This window comes from Bombina bombina, chromosome 1, assembly GCF_027579735.1.
Source record: "Bombina bombina isolate aBomBom1 chromosome 1, aBomBom1.pri, whole genome shotgun sequence".
Lineage (NCBI taxonomy): Eukaryota > Metazoa > Chordata > Amphibia > Anura > Bombinatoridae > Bombina > Bombina bombina.
In genome coordinates this window covers 611,329,407-611,354,799 of record NC_069499.1, presented here as the reverse complement: position 1 = coordinate 611,354,799, position 25,393 = coordinate 611,329,407, and the positions used below count along the sequence as shown (strand labels likewise).

Here is a 25,393-nt window from a genome sequence, read left to right as displayed (position 1 = left end):
CCTACTCTAAGCTCTTTATAGTGCTGATGATACAATCTGCAAATTTACTTGACTTTTAATTTGTTATGAAAACCAAATAAAATTTAATTTGTAATTGAGTTCAGTAAATATTGCAGCAGTTTACAAATCAATAGTTTTTAACATAGTAGATGAGATTGAAAGAAGATAGAAGTCTGAGTTTAACCTATACAGATCCTGCTTGATTTACAACAAAGAAGCTCCAATTGAGCTTAAAGGGACATAAAACAAGTTGGGATAGAGACAAACTATAATATTTACTTTCATTACTTTATACTGCAGTGCCTCGCCATTAACCCTTTCTTTTTAGTTTCTGAATTGTACAGCTCTAACTCCCCCCACAAATTCCCTTTTATGGCTGTATCTATCTATTGTTTTGGTAGAATGCAAAAGTGCATAGGGATTACATGCTGGGGTATGCTTAGAAGCTGTGAACTCAGTTGAAATACAATGCCTGTGTCTAAACACTGATAAGGGTGGGTGTAGTTGGCAGCTTAGCTATGTAATTCATTTTGCTTATTTTTGAGAATTATTTTAACCCTTTGTGTGTTAATGACGGCTCTGAGCTGTCACAGAGTTTCCCACTCTGGTGCTAATGACGGCTCAGAGCCATAACAAGGCCCAGTACTTATCACTGGGGTTACGCTAATCACTTCTGTCCATCTGAGTATGATCCATTTACTGCTACTCATTGCTCCCGGTCTTTCATCCAGTTATTTACCCATGCTCTAACATTTTCAGATATTCCCAGTCCTTTCATTTTGTACAATAATCTTTCATATGGCACTGTAAACGCCTTTGCAAAACCAAACTTCAAGTATCTTCCCCACTACCTAGTTCAGACTCCTTGGATCAGCCCTGCTTCCCCTTTTTTTTTTTTTTTTTTTTTTTTTTAAAGTGGGACCACATCAGCTTTACACCAGTCCTGGGGAGCTATGCCTGAGGATAATGACTCTTGGAATATTAAGAGTAGAGGTTTGGCTATAACAGTGCTAAGTTCCCTTAAAACACTTGGGTGTATTCCATCTGGGCCTGGAGTTAAATTTAGCTTTGTCCTGATATCTAGAGCAGTGATTTTTAACCTTTTTTTTGCTGTGGCACACTTTTTTACATTAAAAAAATCCTGTGGCACACCACCATCCCAAAATTAAAAAAAATCACACATTGTGGCCTAATACAGTATGTGTGTGTGTGTGTGTATGTATGTATATATATATATATATATATATGTATATATATATATGTATATATATATATATATATATATATATATATATATATACTGTATGTATTGTGCTGTTATGCCATGCCTCCTACAAACTACCCCTGCACTGGGAGTAAAAAACAAGCAAAGTTTAAAAAAAATATGTCACACTGTTGTCAGTCTGCCGTGCACACCTGAGGATCTCTCACGGCACACTAGTGTGCCACGGCACACTGGTTGAAAAACACTGATCTAGAAATAACCCATTTAATAGTATGGGCTTGTATGTTCTAGTATTTTTCAAAGTATCTCTAATTAGTTCCTCATTTGTGTATACTGAAGATAAGAAATAGTTTAGTGCCTTCCCTTTGTCCTTGTTAAAGGGACAGTAAACCTTAAAAATTTTATATAATTCTGCACATAGTGCAGAATTATATAACATTATTTAAGTGCTATAGTTCTAATAGCCTTTTTTCTCTTTAAATATGTAAAAATTACGGCGCTTTTACAGACCCGCTCTCTGCTGAGCGGGTCTGTAATATTTAGTCAGCGCATCGGGCCAGCTGTATAGTCACAGCCCGGCCCGACCGCGCCTTAAGACTAAGTGCAGCTCGCTCCTGTGACAGGAGCGAGCTGCACTTAGTGCTATGGCGCGGTCGGCCGGGCTGTGACTATACAGCTGGCCCGATGCGCTGACTAAATATTACAGACCCGCTCAGCAGAGAGCGGGTCTGTAAAAGCGCCGTAATTTTTACATATTTAAAGAGAAAAAAGGCTATTAGAACTATAGCACTTAAATAATGTTATATAATTCTGCACTATGTGCAGAATTATATAACATTATTTTTAAGGTTTACTGTCCCTTTAATCATGCTACTGTTCTCACATTTTAATGTACCTATATATTCCTTCTTAGATGTTTTGGGATTTATATACTTGCATGCTTTGCTGCATTCCTTATATATTTGGAATATTGAGTGTGTACTGTTTACTTTAAATAATTTAAATGCCCTACGTTTTTCCTAATTTTTCTTAACACATTTGTTTTTAGCCACATTGGATTTTACTTTTATAACCATGTGGTATGTGTATTTTTTTTTAACAAGGTTTTAAATGTTATCTATTTATCCTCTGGTTTTATTTGAGAACTTTGTCCAAATGTATGGAATGTAACAATTTCTTTAAAGTGAAGGTCTACTTTGATGAATGAAAGCCCGTTAAAAAAAAAAAAAAAAAAAAAAAAAAATACTATTAAAAATGGGCACTTTCATTCATCAAAGTTTACAAAGCAGCCGTTTTTGTTATAAACTTACCTCTCTCCTCTTCACAGCCGGAGAAGCTTTCCCCGCCCGCAAAACCTCTCTTCATATGTTGGCTAGGAAGAATCCGGCTTCCTCCAATCACGGCATGGCCTCAGGCAATGTTTGCTTTTGGGGGGGGGGGGGGGGAGCCGTTATTGGAGGAAGCTGGATTCGTCAGTATGAAGAGAGGTTTTGCGGGCAGGGGAAGCTTCTCCAGCTGTGAAGAGGAGAGAGGCAAGTTGTTTTTTGTTTTGTTTTTTAAACGGCTGCTTTGTAAACTTTTATGAATGAAAGTGCCCTTATTTTTAATAGTATTTTTAAAAACTGGGCTTTCTTTTATCAAAGTTGACCTTCACTTTAAATCATTGAATTTCGCTTTCTTAAAATTTAAAAGTTTTGGTTGAACCCTTGTAACACTGCTTATACAAAGTGATTTCAAATGTTACTGTTATGATCACTATTACCCAAATGTTCTTTGACTTCTATGTTTGATATCCTTACTGTACAAAATTGCACCCAAGTAAAAAGTCAGTCTGGCAAATCTATTGGGGTGTACCAGTTTAAAACTAGCTTGTCTCTACCGCTTACTCCTACTTCCCCCTTCTAACTGCGACCCAGCTACTTCCTTGAGCATCTCCAGCTGAATCCCCTCAATTCCCACTTCTGGAACCATGAACAACTTGCTCAGTCAAATCCATTTCCTTTTCAAGTGTTTTAATATCACACAGTGTTGCAATTTGTTCCTTCAGATCTCTGCTACAAGCTTCTAAAGAGACAACAATCTTACACTTGCCACAATGATATATGGTCCATGAAGTGGCTGCTCCATTGATGCAAACATATGGCAAGCTGTACACTGAATGGGATTCTTACACGTTCTTACTTAAAAGGTTTAACTTAAAAAAAAAAAAAAAAAATATGTATGTTCACCCTTTGTTAATCTATCTCCCTTAGGGCCCTATTCTCTGAAGCTATCTGGTCTTGCAACATTCTGTAAGATGCCTCATCGGTATTAAAAAGCCCCTTAGGAATTGTTCTAAAGGCAATTTAAAGACTTGAAACATGGCACTATCAGGATGTAGAAACAATATATTAGGGGATCGCTCACTATATGCAGAAAAAACAGGATGCCATTTTCCCCCCCAAAAAGTTAAGTTGTGAATTTTTTGCCCTACTAAATCTGTCCTGGTGAAATGTAAGTGCTATTATTAAGTAGTTGCATCTAGGAGCAACAACAGCCCAGTCACATAGTGGTAGGCCACTCAGAGAGGGGCTGCTGAGTGCTGGAGCACTTAACACAGAAAAAATAACCTATCATCTGTTGCACAAGAACAGTGTGTCGGGAACTTCATGAAATGGGTTTCTGTGGCCAAGCAGCTATTTTCTGTTATTTCACATTTGGAATAATGTTGTTTTTTAGAGTATGTATGTAATTTTCCTCATCCGATAGTTGCTATTTGAAGACAGGGGATATTGGAGCATGGGGAAGTGACACAATTTCTTCTGGTGTAGGAGTTAGTCGCACGCCTGCCACAGGTGTCATGGAGACTGGTCCCTTAGCCTCCTCCTCCTGTTGGGTCGTTGAGATACAGACACGGCACAATAAGGGTTTTCTACTGGAAGCAGGCATTCTGCAGAGGGTAGGCTCAGTAGATTGGGTGCAGTTTCAATTAAAGGGACATGAAACCCAAAAAAATTTTCTTTCGTGATTTAGAAAGAGCATACAATTGGAATGTTTAAAATTGTATTCTCTACCTTAATCATGAAAGAAAATGTTTGGGTATAGTGTCCCTTTAAGCACTTTTTCACTTTGTGCACTCACACAGCCCACAGGTACAGTTGTCACAGCCAGAATACAAATATTTTAGACAAAGGTTTATATTATAGTCCTTAAAGTACCAGTAAACATTCTATTTGATGTCATCTAAAGTTTTTATTCAAAGTAAAATACATATTACATATTTTTTATTTTACTTTTTTATAAATTAAATGCTTAATTTTTAATTTTAAATCTTTAAATGAAATTTGTCAATCAAAAACTATGGCCCGCCCCTCCCTTGCTTCGGGGTTTCAAGCTCTTGCCGTTCTATTGTATGATTCCCTTTGTGGGGTTTTGTCACAACCTATTATTGCTCCTCAGCGCGTTCTTGCTTTCAGATAGAAGATGAGGATAGAAGTTGTGCTAACGTTCTCCGCTGTGACAACAAACTGCTGTGTAAATCATGAAGTGCTTGGCTTTGCGTATCACATGACAGCCGGTGTAAGAGGTGTTAGGACTATTCTTTGTATTTGTCCTTGCGAGTCTCATAAACCCCCTAATTAAAACGAGCAATTAGAGGGGATGACATTATCTCCGACTTACGCTCCCTCTTCTGTGTGCTGCTCCAACAGTGGGTATTTGGGGTCTGTAGCTGCTTAGATGCCTGAGATACAGGCTTCTAAGCAGCATGCCCCCTCCTCCTATACTTAACATTGTTAAGAATAAATAAAGTTGCATGGTGACGTCATCACGTGTGACGTCACCGTGCATCACGTGAAGCCCCGGCGATGTCTGTCACTCTACAGGCAACGATCACCGGGGTAGGAGCTGTTAGAAGCCCCCAGATCTCCCTCAAGGTGGGAGAGTGCTCATGACGGCTCTGAGCCGTCATTAGCACCAGAGTGAGAAACTCTGTGACGGCTCAGCCATCATTAGCACTCAAAGGGTTAAGGTAGAACATGCTGTGATCTTAGGTGCCATCGCAGAAAATGCAGCATCTCTGCAGAAAGCATGGCACACATGCAGGAACTGTTAGCACTTTAACTTTGGAGCGTGTCTCCACACCAGGCTGTTTTCTTTAAACAGGGCTTACTATACTGGCTGCAGTATGTAAGTTTTCTTTAATACAGTGCAGCCAGAGCGAAGCTGTGTTTGAAGAGAACAGTCGTATACGGGGCAGCACTGCAAAGTGGTAGTGCATTGATTAATGACTATCGCTCAAGGATTTTTTTTCTTCCATGCCCCCTAACCTTTTCCTGTCTTCAAAGCTGTGACTCCTGAATATAAGGTGTTTTGTGAGCAATAGGGACATTTTAAAAACTAAGCAACTCCTTTTTTTTTTTTCTTTTTTTCTCTGCAGCTGATTTGCAATGTGTTAGTAATATTTATATATTTTATTCACTTTTTCCATCATTATTACACTTCCTTTCATCTTTATACATTTTGCTCCTTATCATTCTTCAAGATGACTTGCACATACAGCACCCCAGTTCATCATTCCTTCACCAAAAAGAGCACTATCCTCACATACCCACAAGCTTCTCTTTCCTGAAGCACACACATTAGCATAGGCTAAAATTGTGAATAAGAATATCAACGTAAACGCTTGCCTTTCATTTGAGCATTTTGATATGGCACTTTTCACATCTATTCGCTATTTTATCATGACATCCCATTTATATATCCTTCCCACAGCATTATATTCTTTATTCTTTTCCTGTTTAGGCACCATCTGTAATGCTCGTGGGATATTCCACTATCAGATCAAACTTGGCCAGTAGTCTTCTTATCCCGGCGTCAAGCTGAAATGATAGGAAATATCCCAGAGCAGAGAAAGTTTGTAAAATAAGGTAAGCGGTACTCACAGTAGGCAGGGTAGTCTTTAGCGGCAACAAGAAGGAAATCCTGCGGTATGGCAGTTCAGGGATAAACCAATAGAAGGACCAGAAACAGACAGGAGTCGGCAACAAAAGAAATCCAGTAATATAACTGTTCACGGATAAACCAATAGAATGGTCAGGCAGGCAGAGTTCGGTAACAGTATAGCAATCCAATAGTTCAGGGGTTAAGCAGGCAGAGTGGTCAGACAGGAAGAGTTTAGCAATATTATAGCAATCCAGTACTTTAGGGATTAAGCAAGCAGAGTTCAGTAACGTAATAGCAATCCACCAAAAAAGATAATAGCACCCAGGAGCACACACAGTAACACCTATACTTGGGCAGTGATGTAAGGTGAATGGATTACTTACATAGGCGCATATTTGAGCCAAGGAGGACACATAGGTGAAATCAGTAGCGGCATCCAGAAGAGAGACGTCATCGCCGCACGCTCTGCACCTCTCCTGCGTCTATCAACGGCCATAGCAACGATTCACCACTGCCTCGTCTATAGCGAGCAGTGGCATGGCGGCAGTGTGACACTATCGGTGCTATTAGCATACCTCTTCCTATGTATCTCTCTTTAGATTATTCACCATATAGAGGTCAAGAGAGATGGATTTTTTTTTTCTCTCTTAACCTCTACCCCACAACTTTCTCTGTATGGTCACACAGATCATTGTTCACTTCACTGTTGTGCAGCCATGACACACCTCCTTCCCCTCAGGTGATTCCTCAGTTAGGGGCAATATCTCTCTCTTTCTTTTTGGTATGTGGCCATGAATACGTAGTGCTTGGGGGCGGGGTTTCCGCTGCCACTTGCCGTTTCCGTGGAGCCTGGCATGTTCCTTTCTCTGGGGGAAAGGGATCAGGTCTGTAGATTACCTTACATATCCCATTAGAGGTACATGGATCTATTTATTCATATTTTTCCTGTGATCAATTTGCATCACGAGCAAAGGACAATACGAGGTAATGCGTAAATAACAGTTCTCAGACAGAATGCCGAAGCACATTTGTCCGTCAGACATATGTCCGAGAAAATGTTCCGAGTTTGGCAGAGGGCAAATACGCTCCAGAGTGCTCTGTTCTAATCAGAGCCTCGGGCGCCACAACCGCCCCCCTGGGAACCCAACCATGGGTCCCACCCGCACATCTTGTGGTTCTCTGTCTGGGTAAAACTGTATCTATCTTTCTCGTGGCTGGACTGTTATCAGACGACCATTTGACTGTCGGAATATTATCCGTCGGACAAATGTCAGTCGGACAAATGTCCGTTTGAATAACAGTCCGGCCACGGTAAATAACGATTTGCATACAATATAAATTTATTGTATTTCCACAAATATGAGACAGGACTGCATACGAACTTTATTATTATTATTATTATTATTATTACATTTAGTGAAACTCTTAAAGTATGCGATTTATATTGGTACCTTTTCTCTTGTAAGGTGTATCCAGTCCACGGATCATCCATTACTTGTGGGATATTCTCCTTCCCAACAGGAAGCTGCAAGAGGATCACCCACAGCAGAGCTGTCTATATAGCTCCTCCCCTAACTGCCACTACCAGTCATTCTCTTGCAGCTCTCGACAAGATAGGAAGTAGCTAGAGAGATGTGGTGAATTTATGTAGTTTATCTTCAATCAAAAGTTTATTATTTTCAAATGGTACCGGAGTTGTACTGTTTTAGCCTCAGGCAGAAAGTTGAAGAAGAGTCTGCCTGTGGTTTTTGATGATCTTAGCAGGTTGTAACTAAGATCCATTGCTGTTCTCACACATAACTGAAGAGATGAGGTAACTTCAGCTGGGGGAATGGCGTGCAGGGTCTCCTGCTATGAGGTATGTGCAGTTTAAATTTTTCTAGAGAAATGAATATGCTAGAAAATGCTGTTAATACCGGATTTATTTAAGGTAAGCCTGATTACAGTGATTTAATAACGACTAGTATCATGCTTGCTGTAAAAGGTAATATTCTTATTACTTTCTCACATTACTGAAAATAAGATAACGTTTGCTGGAAGTGTTTAAACGTTTTTTTTTTTTTCTACATATTGGTGATAAAACTTTATTGGGGCCCAGTTTTTTCCACATGGCTGGCTAGATTTTGCCTAGGGATAGTTTTTTATGGCCCTCTCACTGTGAGTACAGGTTGGGAGGGGCCTAAATCGTGCAGTAGTTTTTGCAGCTTGAGACTTCCAGCTTCCCTGAAGGAGTCCCCTGAACACTTAGGACCTCTACAAAGGGTTTTTGTGCCTTCAAAAGTCGTTGTATGGGCAGGTAGGGCCACAGCAGAGCTGTCTCAGTTTGTTGTGACTGTTAAAAAAAAGTTTATCGTTTTTTTGATCCGGTTTTGAAACTAAGGGGTTAATCATCCATTTGAAAGTGGGTGCAATGCTCTGTTAGTCTATTATACACACTGTAAAAATTTCGTAAGATTTACTGCTTTTTATCACTGTTTTTCAATTTCTGACAAAATTTGTTTCTCTTAAAGGCACAGTACCATTTTTATTTTTTGCTTGTTTACATTTATCAGTGTTTTCCAAGCTTGCTGGTCTCATTGCTAGTCTGTTTAAACATGTCTGACATAGAGGAAACTCCTTGTTCATTATGTTTAGAAGCCATTGTGGAACCCCCTCTTAGAATGTGTACCAAATGTACTGATTTTACTTTAAGTTATAAAGATCATATTCTGTCTTTAAAAGATTTATCACCAGAGGAAATTGACAAGGGGGAAGTTATGCCGACTAACTCGCCCCACGTGTCAGAACCTTTGACTCCCGCTCAAGTGGCGCCAAGTACATCTAGCGCGCCCATGGCGTTTACTTTACAAGACATGGCGGCAGTTATGGATCATACCTTTACAGCGGTATTGTCCAAACTACCAGGGTTACAAGGAAAGCGAGACAGCTCTGGGACTAGAAAAAATACAGAGCTCTCTGACGCTTTAGTAGCTATGTCTGATATCCCCTCACAATATGCAGAAGCTGAGGCAGGAGAGCTTCTTTCTGTGGGTGATTTTTCTGACTCAGGGAAGATGCTTCAACCTGATTCTGATATGTCTACATTTAAATTTAAGCTTGAACACCTCCGTGTGTTGCTCAGGGAGGTTTTAGCTACTCTGGATGACTGTGACACCATTATAGTGCCAGAGAAATTGTGTAGATTGGATAAATACTATGCAGTGCCTGTTTACACTGATGTTTTTCCAATACCTAAAAGGTTTTCAGAAATTATTACTAAGGAATGGGATAGACCAGGTGTACCGTTCTCTCCCCCTCCTATTTTTAAGAAAATGTTTCCAATAGATGCCGCTACACGGGACTTATGGCAAACGGTCCCTAAGGTGGAGGGAGCAGTTTCTACCCTAGCTAAGCGTACAACTATTCCCGTCGAGGACAGTTGTGCTTTCCTAGATCCAATGGATAAAAAGTTAGAGGGTTACCTTAAGAAAATGTTTATTCAACAATGTTTTATTCTCCAGCCTCTTGCATGCATTGCCCCGGTCACTGCTGCTGCGGCCTTCTGGTTTGAGTCTCTGCAAGAGGCCTTACAGGTAGAAACTCCATTGGATGATATACTTGACAAGCTTAAAGCGCTTAAGCTAGCCAATTCATTTGTTTCTGACGCCGTTGTTCATTTAACCAAACTAACGGCTAAGAACTCAGGTTTTGCTATACAGGCGCGTAGGGCGCTATGGCTTAAATCCTGGTCAGCTGACGTTACTTCAAAGTCTAAGCTTCTCAACATTCCCTTCAAGGGGCAGACCCTATTCGGGCCTGGACTGAAGGAGATCATTTCTGATATTACTGGAGGAAAAGGTCATGCCCTTCCTCAGGATAGGTCTAATAAATTAAGGACCAAACAAACTAATTTTCGTGCCTTTCGAAACTTTAAGACGAGTGCGGCATCAACTCCTTCTAATGCAAAACAAGAGGGAAATTTTGCCCAGTCAAGCCGGTCTGGAGACCTAACCAGGCCTGGAACAAAGGTTAGCAGGCCAAGAAGCCTGCTGCTGCCTCTAAGACAGCATGAAAGATCAGCCCCCGATCCGGTAACGGATCTAGTAGGGGGCAGACTTTCTCTCTTCGCCCAGGCTTAGGCAAGAGATGTCCAGGATCCCTGGGCGTTGGAAATTGTGTCCCAGGGATATCTTCTGGACTTCAAAGCTTCTTCCCCAAAAGGAAGATTTCACCTCTCACAATTATCTGCAGACCAGATAAAGAGAGAGGCATTCCTACATTGTGTTCAAGACCTCCTAGTTATGGGAGTGATCCACCCAGTTCCAAAGGAGGAACAGCGGCAAGGCTTCTATTCAAATCTCTTTGTGGTTCCCAAGAAAGAGGGAACCTTCAGACCAATCTTAGATCTCAAGATCCTAAACAAATTTCTCAGGGTCCCATCTTTCAAGATGGAGACTATTCGAACCATCCTACCTATGATACCAGGAGGGTCAATACATGACTACCGTGGACTTAAAGGATGCTTCTCTTCACATTCCGATACACAAAGATCATCATCGGTTTCTCAGGTTCGCCTTCCTAGACAGGCATTACCAGTTTGTGGCTCTTCCCTTTGGGTTAGCTACGGCACCAAGAATCTTTACGAAGGTTCTGGGGTCACTTCTGGCGGTCCTAAGGCTGCGGGGCATAGCAGTAGCCCCTTACTTAGACGACATTCTGATACAGGCGTCAAATTTCCAAATTGCCAAGTCCCATACGGACATTGTTCTGGCATTCCTGAGGTCTCATGGGTGGAAAGTGAACGAAAAGAAGAGTATTCTATCCCTTCTCCCAAGAGTTTCCTTCCTGGGAACTCTCATAGGTAAATCCTCATTTCTACAGAATCTGACAGAGGACAGGTTGTCAAAACTTCTAAATTCCTGCCGTGTTCTTTATTATACTTCTCGCCCTTCGGTGGCTCAGTGTATGGAAGTAATCGGCTTAATGGTAGTGGCAATGGACATAGTTCCGTTTGCCCGCCTACATCTCAGACCGCTGCAACTCTGCATGCTCAGTCAGTGGAATGGGGATTACACAGATTTGTCCCCTCTACTGAATCTGGATCAAGAGACAAGGGATTCTCTTCTCTGGTGGCTATCTCGGGTCCATCTGTCCAAAGGTATGACCTTCCGCAGGCCAGATTGGACAATAGTAACAACAGATGCCAGCCTTCTGGGCTGGGGTGCAGTCTGGAACTCTCTGAAGGCTCAGGGGTCGTGTACTCAGGAGGAGGCACTCCTTCCAATAAACATTCTGGAACTAAGAGCGATATTCAATGCTCTTCAGGCTTGGCCTCAGCTAGCGGCAGTGAGGTTCATCAGATTTCAGTCGGACAACATCACGACTGTAGCTTACATCAACCATCAAGGGGGAACAAGGAGTTCCCTAGCGATATTGGAGGTTTCAAAGATAATTCAATGGGCAGAGATTCACTCTTGCCATCTATCAGCTATCCATATCCCAGGAGTAGAGAACTGGGAGGCAGATTTTCTAAGTCGTCAGACTTTTCATCCGGAGGTGTTTGCACAGTTGATTCAACGTTGGGGCAAACCATAACTGGATCTCATGGCATCTCGCCAGAACGCCAAGCTTCCTTGTTACGGATCCAGGTCCAGGGATCCCAAGGCAGCGCTGATAGATGCTCTAGCAGCGCCTTGATCCTTCAACCTGGCTTATGTGTTTCCACCGTTTCCTCTACTCCCTCGTCTGATTGCCAAGATCAAACAGGAGAGAGCATCGGTAATTTTGATAGCACCTGCGTGGCCACGCAGGACTTGGTATGCAGATCTGGTGGACATGTCATCCTTTCCACCATGGACTCTGCCTCTGAGGCAGGACCTTCTACTTCAGGGTCCTTTCAACCATCCAAATCTAATTTCTCTGCGGCTGACTGCTTGGAGATTGAACGCTTGATTTTATCAAAGCGTGGTTCCTCCGAGTCGGTCATTGATACCTTAATACAGGCGCGAAAGCCTGTCACCAGGAAAATCTATCATAAGATATGGTGTAAATATCTTCATTGGTGTGAATCCAAGGGTTACTCATGGAGTAAGGTCAGGATTCCTAGGATATTATCTTTTCTCCAAGAAGGATTGGAGAAGGGTTTGTCAGCTAGTTCCTTAAAAGGACAGATTTCTGCTCTGTCTATTCTTTTGCACAAACGTCTGGCTGAGGTTCCAGACGTGCAGGCTTTTTGTCAGGCTTTAGTCAGAATCAAGCCTGTGTTTAAACCTGTTGCTCCGCCTTGGAGTTTAAATTTAGTTCTTAAGGTTCTTCAAGGGGTTCCGTTTGAACCTTTGCATTCCATAGATATTAAGCTCTTATCCTGGAAGGTTCTGTTTTTAGTAGCTATCTCCTCGGCTCGAAGAGTTTCGGCGTTATCTGCTTTACAATGTGATTCCCCTTATCTCATTTTTCATGCAGATAAGGTAGTGTTACATACCAAACCTGTTTTTTTTTTTTTTTACCTAAGGTGGTATCTAATAAAAATATCAATCAGGAGATTGTTGTACTGTCACTGTGTCCTAATCCTTCTTCAAAGAAGGAACGTCTTTTACACAATCTTGACGTGGTTCGTGCTTTAAAGTTTTATTTACAAGCTACTAAAGATTTTCGTCAAACATCTGCATGGTTTGTTGTCTTCTCTGGACAGAGGAGAGGCCAAAAGGCTTCGGCAACCTCTTTCTTTTGGCTAAGGAGTATAATACGCTTAGCTTATGAGACTGCTGGTCAGCAGCCTCCTGAAAGGATTACAGCTCATTCTACTAGAGCGGTAGCTTCCACATGGGTTTTTAAAATTTGATACTTTTGCTCCTTCGGAGGCTATTTTTGGGAGAAAGGTCTTGCAGGCAGTGGTGCCTTCCGTTTAAGCGCCTGCCTTGTCCCTCCCTTCATCCATGTCCTATAGCTTTGGTATTGGTATCCCACAAGTAATGGATGATCCGTGGACTGGATACACCTTACAAGAGAAAACATAATTTATGCTTACCTGATAAATTTATTTCTCTTGTGCTGTATCCAGTACACGGCCCGCCCTGTCATTTTAAGGCAGGTGTTTTTATTTTTAAACTACAGTCACCACTGCACCGTATAGTTTCTCCTTTTTTCTTGCTTGTCTTCGGTCGAATGACTGGGGGTGCAGTTAGGGGAGGAGCTATATAGACAGCTCTGCTGTGGGTGATCCTCTTGCAGCTTCCTGTTGGGAAGGAGAATATCCCACAAGTAATGGATGATCCGTGGACTGGATACACCACAAGAGAAATAAATTTATCAGGTAAGCATAAATTATGTTTTTTTCTTTTATGATTTAGAAAGAGAATGTAATTTTAAACATCTTTCTAATTTACTTATATTATCTAATTTGTTTTATTCTCTTGATATTCTTTGCTAAAAAGCATATCTAGATATGCTCAGTAGCTGATGATTAGTTGCTGCACATAGAAGCCTCGTGTGATTGGCTCACCATGTGCATTGCTTTTTCTTAAACTAAGGATATCTTAAAAAATGAAGCAAAATAAATAATAGAAGTAAATTGTAATGTTGTTTAAATTTCTAGTCTCTATCTGAATCATGAAAGAAAGATTTTGGGTTTAGTGGCCCTTTAAGAAACATCTCATCTGTTTTTGCTGTTTCCTGCTCCCATGGGATACTGCAACCCATGGCTTGCTCTGTCTACTCACTACCTGTTTGCACATGCTGTGTAGTGTGATGGGGAGACTTGCTTTATTTTTACTTCTGCCTACTGCTTCCCCATATGCCAGGCTGCACATTAGAGCTGTTGGGAAGCAGGTTGTTACTGTGCAGGCTACCAGTGTTCCTGTTCTGTGTGGAGAGCCCCCTACTGCTAAAGGCCCTATGCAACCACATAGGTCTGTATCTAAGCCTATTCCTGAATTAAAAAATAAAATAAAAAAATCTTAACTGAAATCTTAGAAATACCTGTTTAAAATGTTGGTTCTAAGAATAGCTTAATTGTTTTAAAGGGTGCCAAGTCTTTTTTTTTTTTTTTTTTTTCTGTAGGCATTTTAATTTTAACTGCATTAAAGAAGGTCTACCAATAGAGCTGTGAATCTTTAAGAGCTACTGAGCTTTCATAACACTGATCAGTTATATTCCAATATGCACTTTTTTTAGACTAACAAGTTAACTATAAATCACATATTTAGGATTTTTTTGGTACAACAATATTTTAACATGATTAAATAGTTCCTTATGCTTTATAATATATATAGATTTTTTTTTTTAAGCTTAATGTCCCTTTTAATGACTGAATATTTTCTCCATTTCTACTGAGTTAAGGAGCAAGTCAAGTGTGCGCCCCTCGCTCCCATAGTTCAATGGGGCACTAGATCTACTGCTGAAGCACCTAGCAAGTATGACATCATTCAAAGGCATTCACGTAAGTAGAAAGGAATATAATCAACTTTCACTAATGCCTATAAGCAGTTATTAAAACTGAATCCTTTGCATAAAGATTACAGGGCAGGTTGTATCCCATACCAGTGATAGCGAAACTACTTAGTGACACAAAACCCACATTTTTCTCTCATTATTTAGATAGAGCATGCAACTTTCTAATTTACTCATATTATAATTTTTTTTTTCTTTGTTCTCTTGCTATCTTTATTTAAAACAAAAAAACAAAAAACAGGATTGTAAGCATAGGAGCCGGCCTATTTTTGGTTCAACACTTGAGTAGCGCTTGCTGATTGGTGGCTAAATTTAGAAATGCTTACATTCCTGCTTTTTCAAATAAAGATAGCAAGAAAACGAAAAGTTGCTTAAAATTGCATGCTCTCAGTATCATGAAAGAAAAAAAAATTGGCTTTTATCTCCCAATAATTTTCAAGACAAGATATGACTTGAGAGATTATAAATAACGGAAAGAGCCATTGGTAAAAGATGGCAATAGGATATTTTATATTTCAGGATTTTAATTCTAAAACTGAAAATAAAAGGAAAGCTATGACACAGGCTTGCACTACATATAATCACAAAGGGTTAAAAAGCGTATTTAACATTTCCTTTTATTTGAAAAAGAAATGTAGTGAATACATAAAGATATTCGATAAACCACAAGTAGCCAAGAAATTTTATGTCTAATTTTGAGTAGATTACGTATCGGCTTTTTTGTCAGTTAGACCTGAGGGACTAGGAAGACGAGGCGCTAGCGGCAAACCCAATGTATTATCCGAATGGTTGTGCATTATGACCTGGCAGAGACACAGGCCAATCAGATCATACATTAACGCCTATCTCCTATGTATGACCTGATTGGTCCGTGGGATTTGCGGAGTGCTAGTACCTGATTATAGATATTTAATACTCGAGTGAATGAGGTTACATTGTGGCATACAGATAAGCTAAACTGCAACCCCTATCACTCCCAGACAGCCCCCTTACACAGTACACATACATGTAACGTGGGGCATTATATGCCACAAATGCATGTTACAAATGGAGTTGTATTGTGGTGTACAACTAAGGCACAATTCAACTCCCATCACTCCAAAACAGTCCCCTTCACCAGCACATGTAACATGTATATGAGCCATTATACATCAAACATACATGTTACTTTTATGTGACTGAATGGGGTTGCAATGTGGCATACAGAAAAGCCACACTGCAACTACTATCACTCACAGGCATCCCCACCATATAGTAATCAAAATTGGTAAACTCAGGTTCAAGACACCTATTTTGGAAACCAAAAATGCATCTAACAATTTTTTATAGTCACACCACGGAAAAGGTAAACAGGGCTGAGATGTATGTGCACATATGGGGAGAGACAAAATCAGATTGGGGATTTAGGTTCTGTCAAAAAATGCCTCCCAACCGAAGGAACGCAATGAGGGGCATTAATGCATGATCTAATTGGTCCGTGTCTCAGTGAGGTCACTGGATGCACAACCAATCGGATAATGCATTGCGTTTGCCGCTAGCGTCTCGGCTGTTACAAAGGCCAGACATGGAAATATGGAGTGTGAGTGTGTATAATAATAATAAAAAAAAATAAAAATAATAATATATCTATCTATATCTATCTATCTATATCTATCTATATCTATCTATATCTATCTCTATCTATCTCTATCTATCTCTATCTATCTCTATCTATCTCTATCTATCTCTATCTATCTCTATCTATCTATATCTATCTATATCTATCTATATCTATCTATCTATATCCATCCAAGCAGGGACTGCGCTCACTGGATTTAGAAAATAAATTCATATTTATTAAATGGTGACATTTCGGGGTTCGCAGACCCCTTCCTCAGACCAGACAAAGTGTACATGAAAACAGTGTTACTTAAAGTGAAGGTTACGTTCGAGGCTTTTTCTTTCATTATTAGACTTGTATGCATATAAAATAGAGTCGCTATTTTTTTGTGTGGAATTTACATGTTACTTTTATTTTTTTATACTTTTTTTTCCTTACCGTTCACTCCTAATCTCCTCCCATTAGTTATTTCTCCAACATTGGTGTGTCCGGTCCACGGCGTCATCCTTACTTGTGGGATATTCTCCTCCCCAACAGGAAATGGCAAAGAGTCCCAGCAAAGCTGGTCACATGATCCCTCCTAGGCTCCGCCCACCCCAGTCATTCTCTTTGCCGTTGCACAGGCAACATCTCCACGGAGATGGTTAAGAGTTTTTTGGTGTTTAAATGTAGTTTTATTCTTCTATCAAGTGTTTGTTATTTTAAAATAGTGCTGGTATGTACTATTTACTCTGAAACAGAAAAGGATGAAGATTTCTGTTTGTAAGAGGAAGATGATTTTAGCAGACAGTACCTGAAATCAATTGCTGTTTCCACACAGGACTGTTGAGATGAAGTAACTTCAGTTGGGGGAAACAGTTAGCAGTCTTTTCTGCTAAAGGTATGACTAGCCATATTTCTAACAAGACCATGTAATGCTGGAAGGCTGTCATTTCCCCTCATGGGGACCAGTAAGCCATTTTCTTAGTTAAACATAAAAGAATAAAGGGCTTCAAAAAGGGCTTAAAAACTGGTAGACATTTTTCTGGGCTAAAACAATTGCTTTACTAGGCATATTATGCAGATTCTAACTAATTATTGGTATTATAATCTTTGGGAAGGTTTAGAAAAACGGCAGGCACTGTGTTGGACACCTTTTTCAGATGGGGGCCTTTCTAGTTATAGACAGAGCCTCATTCTGGGACTGTATAGGGGTTAAATGTAAAAACGGCTCCGGTTCCGTTAATTTAAGGGTTAAGGCTCTGAAATTTGGTGTGCAATACTTTTAATGCTTTAAGACACTGTGGTGAAATTTTGGTGAATTTTGAACAATTCCTTCATACTTTTTCACATATTCAGTAATAAAGTGTTTTCAGTTTGAAATTTAAAGTGACAGTAACGGTTTTATTTTAAAACGTTTTTTGTGCTTTGTTGACAAGTTTAAGCCTGTTTAACATGTCTGTACCATCAGATAAGCTATGTTCTATATGTATGAAAGCCAATGTGTCTCCCCATTTAAATTTATGTGATAATTGTGCCATAGTGTCCAAACAAAGTAAGGACAGTAATGCAACAGATAATGATATTGCCCAAGATGATTCCTCAAATGAGGGGAGTAAACATACTACATCATCCCCTACTGTGTCTACACCAGTTATGCCCACACAGGAGGCCCCTAGTACATCTAGTGCGCCAATACTTATTACCATGCAACAATTAACGGCTGTAATGGATAACTCCATAGCAAATCTTTTATCCAAAATGCCTACTTATCAGAGAAAGCGCGATTGCTCTGTTTTAAACACTGAAGAGCAAGAGGACGCTGATGATAACTGTTCTGACATACCCTCACACCAATCTCAAGGGGCCATGAGGGAGGTTTTGTCTGATGGAGAAATTTCAGATTCAGGAAAAATTTCTCATCAAGCTGAACCTGATGTTGTGACATTTAAATTTAAATTAGAACATCTCCGCGCACTGCTTAAGGAGGTGTTATCTACTCTGGATGATTGTGACAATTTGGTCATTCCAGAGAAATTATGTAAGATGGACAAGTTCCTAGAGGTTCCGGTGCCCCCCGACGCTTTTCCTATACCCAAGCGGGTGGCGGACATAGTAAATAAAGAGTGGGAAAGGCCCGGCATACCTTTTGTCCCCCCCCCTATATTTAAGAAATTATTTCCTATAGTCGACCCCAGAAAGGACTTATGGCAGACAGTCCCCAAGGTCGAGGGTACGGTTTCTACTCTAAACAAACGCACTACTATTCCTATCGAAGATAGTTGTGCTTTCAAAGATCCTATGGATAAGAAATTAGAGGGTTTGCTTAAAAAGATTTTTGTACAGCAAGGTTACCTTCTACAACCAATTTCATGCATTGTTCCTGTCACTACGGCAGCGTGTTTCTGGTTCGAGGAACTAGAAAAATCGCTCAGTAAAGAATCTTCGTATGAGGAGGTTATGGACAGAGTTCAAGCACTTAAATTGGCTAACTCTTTTGTTTTAGATGCCGCTTTGCAATTAGCTAGATTAGCGGCGAAAAATTCAGGGTTTGTTGTCGTGGCGCGCAGAGTGCTTTGGCTAAAGTCTTGGTCAGCGGATGTGTCTTCCAAGACAAAATTGCTTAACATTCCTTTCAAAGGTAAAACATTTATTTGGACCTGATTTGAAAGAGATTATTTCAGACATCACTGGGGGAAAGGGCCACGCCCTCCCACAGGATAGGTCTTTTAAGGCTAATAATAAGCCTAATTTTCGTCCCTTTCGCAGAAACGGACCAGTCTCTAATTCTGTATCCTCTAAGCAAGAGGGTAATACTTCACAACCCAAACCAGCCTGGAAACCAATGCAAGGCTGGAACAAGGGTAAGCAGGCCAAGAAGCCTACCACTGCTACCAAAACAGCATGAAGGGCTAGCCCCCGATCCGGGACCGGATCTAGTGGGGGGCAGACTTTCTCTCTTTGCTCAGGCTTGGGCAAGAGATGTTCAGGATCCTTGGGTGCTAGAAATAGTTTCTCAAGGTTATCTCCTGGAATTCAAGGAACTACCTCCAAGGGGAAGGTTCCACAGGTCTCAATTATCTTCAAACCAAATAAAGAGACAGGCATTCTTACATTGTGTAGAAGACCTGTTAAAGATGGGAGTGATACATCCAGTTCCAATAAGAGAACAAGGAATGGGATTTTATTCCAATCTGTTCATAGTTCCCAAAAAAGAGGGAACATTCAGACCAATTTTGGATCTAAAGATCCTAAACAAATTTCTCAGGGTACCATCGTTCAAAATGGAAACTATTCGAACGATCCTACCTACTATCCAGGAAAATCAATTTATGACTACCGTGGATTTAAAGGATGCGTACCTACATATTCCTATCCACAAGGAACATCAGTTCCTAAGGTTCGCTTTTCTGGACAAGCATTACCAGTTTGTGGCACTTCCATTCGGATTAGCCACTGCTCCAAGGATTTTCACAAAGGTACTAGGGTCCCTTCTAGCGGTTCTAAGACCAAGGGGCATTGCAGTAGTACCTTACTTGGACGACATCCTGATTCAAGCGTCGTCCCTGTCAAAAGCAAAGGCTCATACGGACATCGTCCTAGCCTTTCTCAGATCTCACGGATGGAAGGTGAACAAAGAAAAAAGTTCTCTGTCCCCGTCAACAAGAGTTCCCTTCTTGGGAACAATAATAGATTCCTTAGAAATGAGGATTTTTCTGACAGAGGTCAGAAAATCAAAACTTCTAAGCTCTTGTCAAGTACTTCATTCTGTTCCTCATCCTTCCATAGCGCAGTGCATGGAAGTAATAGGATTGATGGTTGCAACAATGGACATAGTTCCTTTTGCACGAATTCATCTAAGACCATTACAACTGTGCATGCTCAGACAGTGGAATGGGGATTATACAGACTTGTCTCCGACGATTCAAGTAGATCAAAAGACCAGAGATTCACTCCGTTGGTGGCTGACCCTGGACAATCTGTCACAGGGAATGAGCTTCCGCAGACGAGAGTGGGTCATTGTCACGACCGACGCCAGCCTAGTGGGCTGGGGCGCGGTCTGGGAATCCCTGAAAGCTCAGGGTCTATGGTCTCGGGAAGAGTCTCTTCTCCCGATAAACATTCTGGAACTGAGAGCGATATTCAATGCTCTCAGAGCTTGGCCTCAACTAGCAAAGGCCAAATTCATAAGGTTTCAGTCAGACAACATGACGACCGTTGCATATATCAATCATCAGGGGGGAACAAGGACTTCCCTGGCGATGAAAGAAGTGACCAAGATAATTCAATGGGCGGAGGATCACTCCTGCCACTTGTCTGCGATCCACATCCCAGGAGTGGAAAATTGGGAAGCGGATTTTCTGAGTCGTCAGACATTCCATCTGGGGGAGTGGGAACTCCATCCGGAAATCTTTGCCCAAATAACTCAATTATGGGGCATTCCAGACATCGATCTGATGGCGTCTCGTCAGAACTTCAAGGTTCCTTGCTACGGGTCCAGATCCAGGGATCCCAAGGCGACCCTAGTAGATGCACTAGTAGCACCTTGGACCTTCAACCTAGCTTATGTATTCCCACCGTTTCCTCTCATCCCCAGGCTGGTAGCCAGGATCAATCAGGAGAGGGCCTCGGTGATCTTGATAGCTCCTGCGTGGCCACGCAGGACTTGGTATGCAGACCTGGTCAATATGTCATCGGCTCCACCATGGAAGCTACCTTTGAGACAGGACCTTCTTGTTCAGGGTCCATTCGAACATCCGAATCTGGTTTCCCTCCAACTGACGGCTTGGAGATTGAACGCTTGATTTTATCAAAGCGTGGGTTTTCAGATTCTGTAATAGATACTCTGATTCAGGCTAGAAAGCCTGTAACTAGAAAAATTTACCATAAAATATGGAAAAAATATATCTGTTGGTGTGAATCTAAAGGATTCCCATGGAACAAGATAAAAATTCCTAAGATTCAATCCTTTCTACAAGAAGGTTTGGAGAAAGGATTATCTGCAAGTTCTCTGAAGGGACAGATCTCTGCTTTATCTGTTTTACTTCACAAAAGACTGGCAGCTGTGCCAGATGTTCAAGCATTTGTTCAGGCTCTGGTTAGGATCAAGCCTGTTTACAGACCTTTGACTCCTCCCTGGAGTCTAAATCTAGTTCTTTCAGTTCTTCAAGGGGTTCCGTTTGAACCCTTACATTCCGTAGATATTAAGTTATTATCTTGGAAAGTTTTGTTTTTGGTTGCAATTTCTTCTGCTAGAAGAGTTTCAGAGTTATCTGCTCTGCAGTGTTCTCCGCCCTATCTGGTGTTCCATGCAGATAAGGTGGTTTTGCGTACTAAGCCTGGTTTTCTTCCGAAGGTTGTTTCCAACAAAAATATTAACCAGGAGATAGTTGTACCTTCTTTGTGTCCGAATCCAGTTTCAAAGAAGGAACGTTTGTTACACAATTTGGACGTAGTCCGTGCTCTAAAATTCTATTTAGAGGCTACTAAAGATTTCAGACAAACATCTTCCTTGTTTGTTGTTTATTCTGGTAAAAGGAGAGGTCAAAAAGCGACTTCTACCTCTCTTTCCTTTTGGCTTAAAAGCATTATCCAATTGGCTTATGAGACTGCCGGACGGCAGCCTCCTGAAAGAATCACAGCTCACTCCACTAGGGCTGTGGCTTCCACATGGGCCTTCAAGAACGAGGCTTCTGTTGACCAGATATGTAAGGCAGCGACTTGGTCTTCACTGCACACTTTTGCCAAATTTTACAAATTTGATACTTTTGCTTCTTCGGAGGCTATTTTTGGGAGAAAGGTTTTGCAAGCCGTGGTGCCTTCCATTTAGGTGACCTGATTTGCTCCCTCCCTTCATCCGTGTCCTAAAGCTTTGGTATTGGTTCCCACAAGTAAGGATGACGCCGTGGACCGGACACACCAATGTTGGAGAAAACAGAATTTATGCTTACCTGATAAATTACTTTCTCCAAGGGTGTGTCCGGTCCACGGCCCGCCCTGGTTTTTTAATCAGGTCTGATGAATTATTTTCTCTAACTACAGTCACCACGGTATCATATGGTTTCTCCTATATATATTTCCTCCTTTCCGTCGGTCGAATGACTGGGGTGGGCGGAGCCTAGGAGGGATCATGTGACCAGCTTTGCTGGGACTCTTTGCCATTTCCTGTTGGGGAGGAGAATATCCCACAAGTAAGGATGACGCCGTGGACCGGACACACCGTTGGAGAAAGTAATTTATCAGGTAAGCATAAATTCTGTTTTCCAGGTTTTGACGCATTGACCGTCTATACATGTCCAGTAGGCTCGTGCACGGAGAATATAAAAAACTGTGCATGCGCATCATTCTCTGACTCATCAATGCGGTATTCACGTCCATTGCCCATTTGTAATGTGCATGTGCAAAACGGGGCCGCGCCCCCTGTGACAATGTGAACAGAAACTACTGACGCATGCGCATATTCTCACAGTAACTGCTGACGTCAATTGAAGGCCGCCTAACGGCCAAATAGTAAATTGGCTCTAGTAACAACGTCATCATTGTTTACAAAAAAAACAAAAAACCAGGGTTGATTTACAGATAGCGAACTTGACAAGAAAGAAGGGATATATCTAAGGAACGAAGTACAAGTATAACTATTGATGAATGAAACTCTCATTTATTTGAAGTGATACATACAATATCTCATTAGAAACGATCGAAGTTAACCTTCACTTTAAAATGTGCTAAGCCCCACCCATCAATTCAAAAATTGTGCCAAAAGCAAATTGTCATGACAACCCCATAGTTGCCTAGTAGCAAACAAACCTAATGGGAAAGAAACAACAACTTTGATACTGAGTACCATATGGTGGGGTGTATACAAAGTACACATAATAAATCAATAACTGAAAGTGAGGAAGGGGTCTGCGAACCCCGAAACGTCACTATTTAATACATTTATTTTCTAAATCCAGGGAGTGCAGTCCCTGCTTGGATCTTCTACAATAATTTGACTTTGCACCCTGGTGGAAGACACTTTTGAACTGTGAGTGCAAATACACAGAGGAGAAAATAAATAAATATATATAATAATTGGCAAGAGTCCATGAGCTAGTGACGTATGGGATATACATTCCTACCAGGAGGGGCAAAGTTTCCCAAACCTCAAAATGCCTATAAATACACCCCTCCCATGGAGGTGGTGAAGTAAGTTTGTGCTTGATTTATACGTTGATATGCGCTTTGCAGCAGGCTGAAGCCTGGTTTTCCTCTCAGAGTGCAGTGAATGTCAGAGGGATGTGAAGAGAATATTGCCTATTTGAATACCATGGTCTTCCTCTAGGGGATCTATTTCATAGGTTCTCTGTTATCGGTCGTAAAGATTTCTTCTCCTACCTCCCTTTTCAGATCGACGATATACTCTTATATACCATTACCTCTACTGATTCTCGTTTCAGTACTGGTTTGGCTATCTACTATATGTAGATAAGTGTCTTAGGGTAAGTAAGTCTTATTTCTATTCATGACACTCTAAGCTATGGTTGGGCACTTTATATGTAAAGTTCTAAATATATGTGTTAAACTTAATTTGCCATGATTCAGGATAATCAGTATTCCTTCTTTCAGACTGTCAGTTTCATTTTTTTTGGGAAAATGCATATGAATTATATTTTTTCTTACCTTAAAAATTTCAATTTTCTATTGACCTTTTTTCTAAATTGCGGGCTATTAGGCTCGCGGGTGCAAAAAATGCTTCAATTTATTGCGTCATTCTTGGCGCGAGACTTTTTTGGCGCAAAAATGTCATTTCCGGCGTCATAGTTGACGCCGGAAGTTTTCACGTGATTGCGTCATTTTTTTGACGTATGTGTGTTGCGGAGGTTTTTGGTGCCAAAAAGTATGGGCGTCATTCTTGGCGCCAAAAAATGTGGGCTTTATACTTGGCGCCAAAATGTGGGCGTCATACTTGGTGCCAGTTTTTTTCACATTATTTCAGTCTCACTTTTTAGTTGCTTCTGGTTTCTATAGGCTTGTTTTGTTTTGCATTTTTTCCCATTCCTTAAACTGCCATTTAAGGAATTTGATAATTTTGCTTTATATGTTTGTTTTTTCTATTACATATTGCAAGATGTCACTACCTGACCCTGGATCAGAATCTACTTCTGGAAAGATGCTGCCTGATGTTGGTTCTACCAAAGCTAAGTGCATTTGTTGTAAACTTTTTGATTTGGGTTATGGATTATTTTTTCAGCGGAATTGGCTGTCTTTATTTAATCCCTCCCTCTCTAGTGACTCTTGCGTGGAAGTTCCACATCTTGGGTATCTTCTATCCCATACATCACTAGCTCATTGGCTCTTGCCAATTACATGAAAGAAAACATAATTTATGTAAGAACTTACCTGATAAATTAATTTATTTCATATTGGCAAGAGTTCATGAGGCCCACCCTTTTTTGTGGTGGTTATGATTTTTTTGTATAAAGCACAATTATTCCAATTCCTAGTTTGATGCTTTCGCTCATTTCTTATCAACCCACTTCTTGGCTATTCGTTAAACTGAATTGTGGGTGTGGTGAGGGGTGTATTTATAGGCATTTTGATGTTTGAGAAACTTTGCCCCTCCTGGTAGGAATGTATATCCCATACGTCACTAGCTCATGGACTTTTGCCAATATGAAAGAAATTAATTTATCGGGTAAGTTCTTGTATATATACACACAATATAAAAAGTCTACACGCCCCTGTTAAAATGGCAGGTTTCTGTGATGTAAAAAAAAATAGACACAGATAAATAATTTCAAAACTTTTTCCACCTTTTAATGTGACCTATAAACTTTACAACTCAATTGAAAAAAAAAACTAAAATCTTTTAATTAAAGGGAAATAAAAAAATAAAATAATATGGTTGCATAAGTGTGAACACCCTTTTATAACTGGGGATGTAGCTGTGTTCAGAATTAAGCAATCACATTCAAAATCATGTTAAATAGGAGTCAGTACACACCTGTCATCATTTTAAAGTGCATCTGATTAACCCCAAATAAAGTTCAGCTGTCCTAGTAGGTCTTTCCTGACATTTTGTTAGTCGCATCCTACAGCAAAAGCCATGGTCCGCAGAGAGCTTCTAAAGCATCAGAGGGATCTCATTGTTAAAAGGTATCAGTCAGGAGAAGGGTACAAAAGAATTTCCAAGGCATTAGATATACCATGGAACACAGTGAAGACAGTCATCAAGTGAAGAAAATATAGTGCAACAG

General features: G+C 40.6%; 1 protein-coding gene across 2 annotated transcripts in view; it reads left to right on the top strand.

Annotated features, from left to right (window-relative positions):
• Positions 1–25,393, top strand: part of CLCN5 (chloride voltage-gated channel 5) — a 526,001-nt gene that overhangs the window by 10,243 nt on the left and 490,365 nt on the right. The window contains exon 3 of one of the 2 annotated variants that reach the window (XM_053698988.1): positions 14,465–14,564. The exons of the other annotated variant lie outside the window; for it this stretch is intronic. Within the exon in view, the coding sequence (XP_053554963.1) occupies positions 14,541–14,564 (24 nt within the window). The 5' untranslated portion in view covers positions 14,465–14,540. The remainder of the gene's footprint in view (positions 1–14,464; positions 14,565–25,393) is intronic. 2 annotated transcript variants of the gene reach the window in all.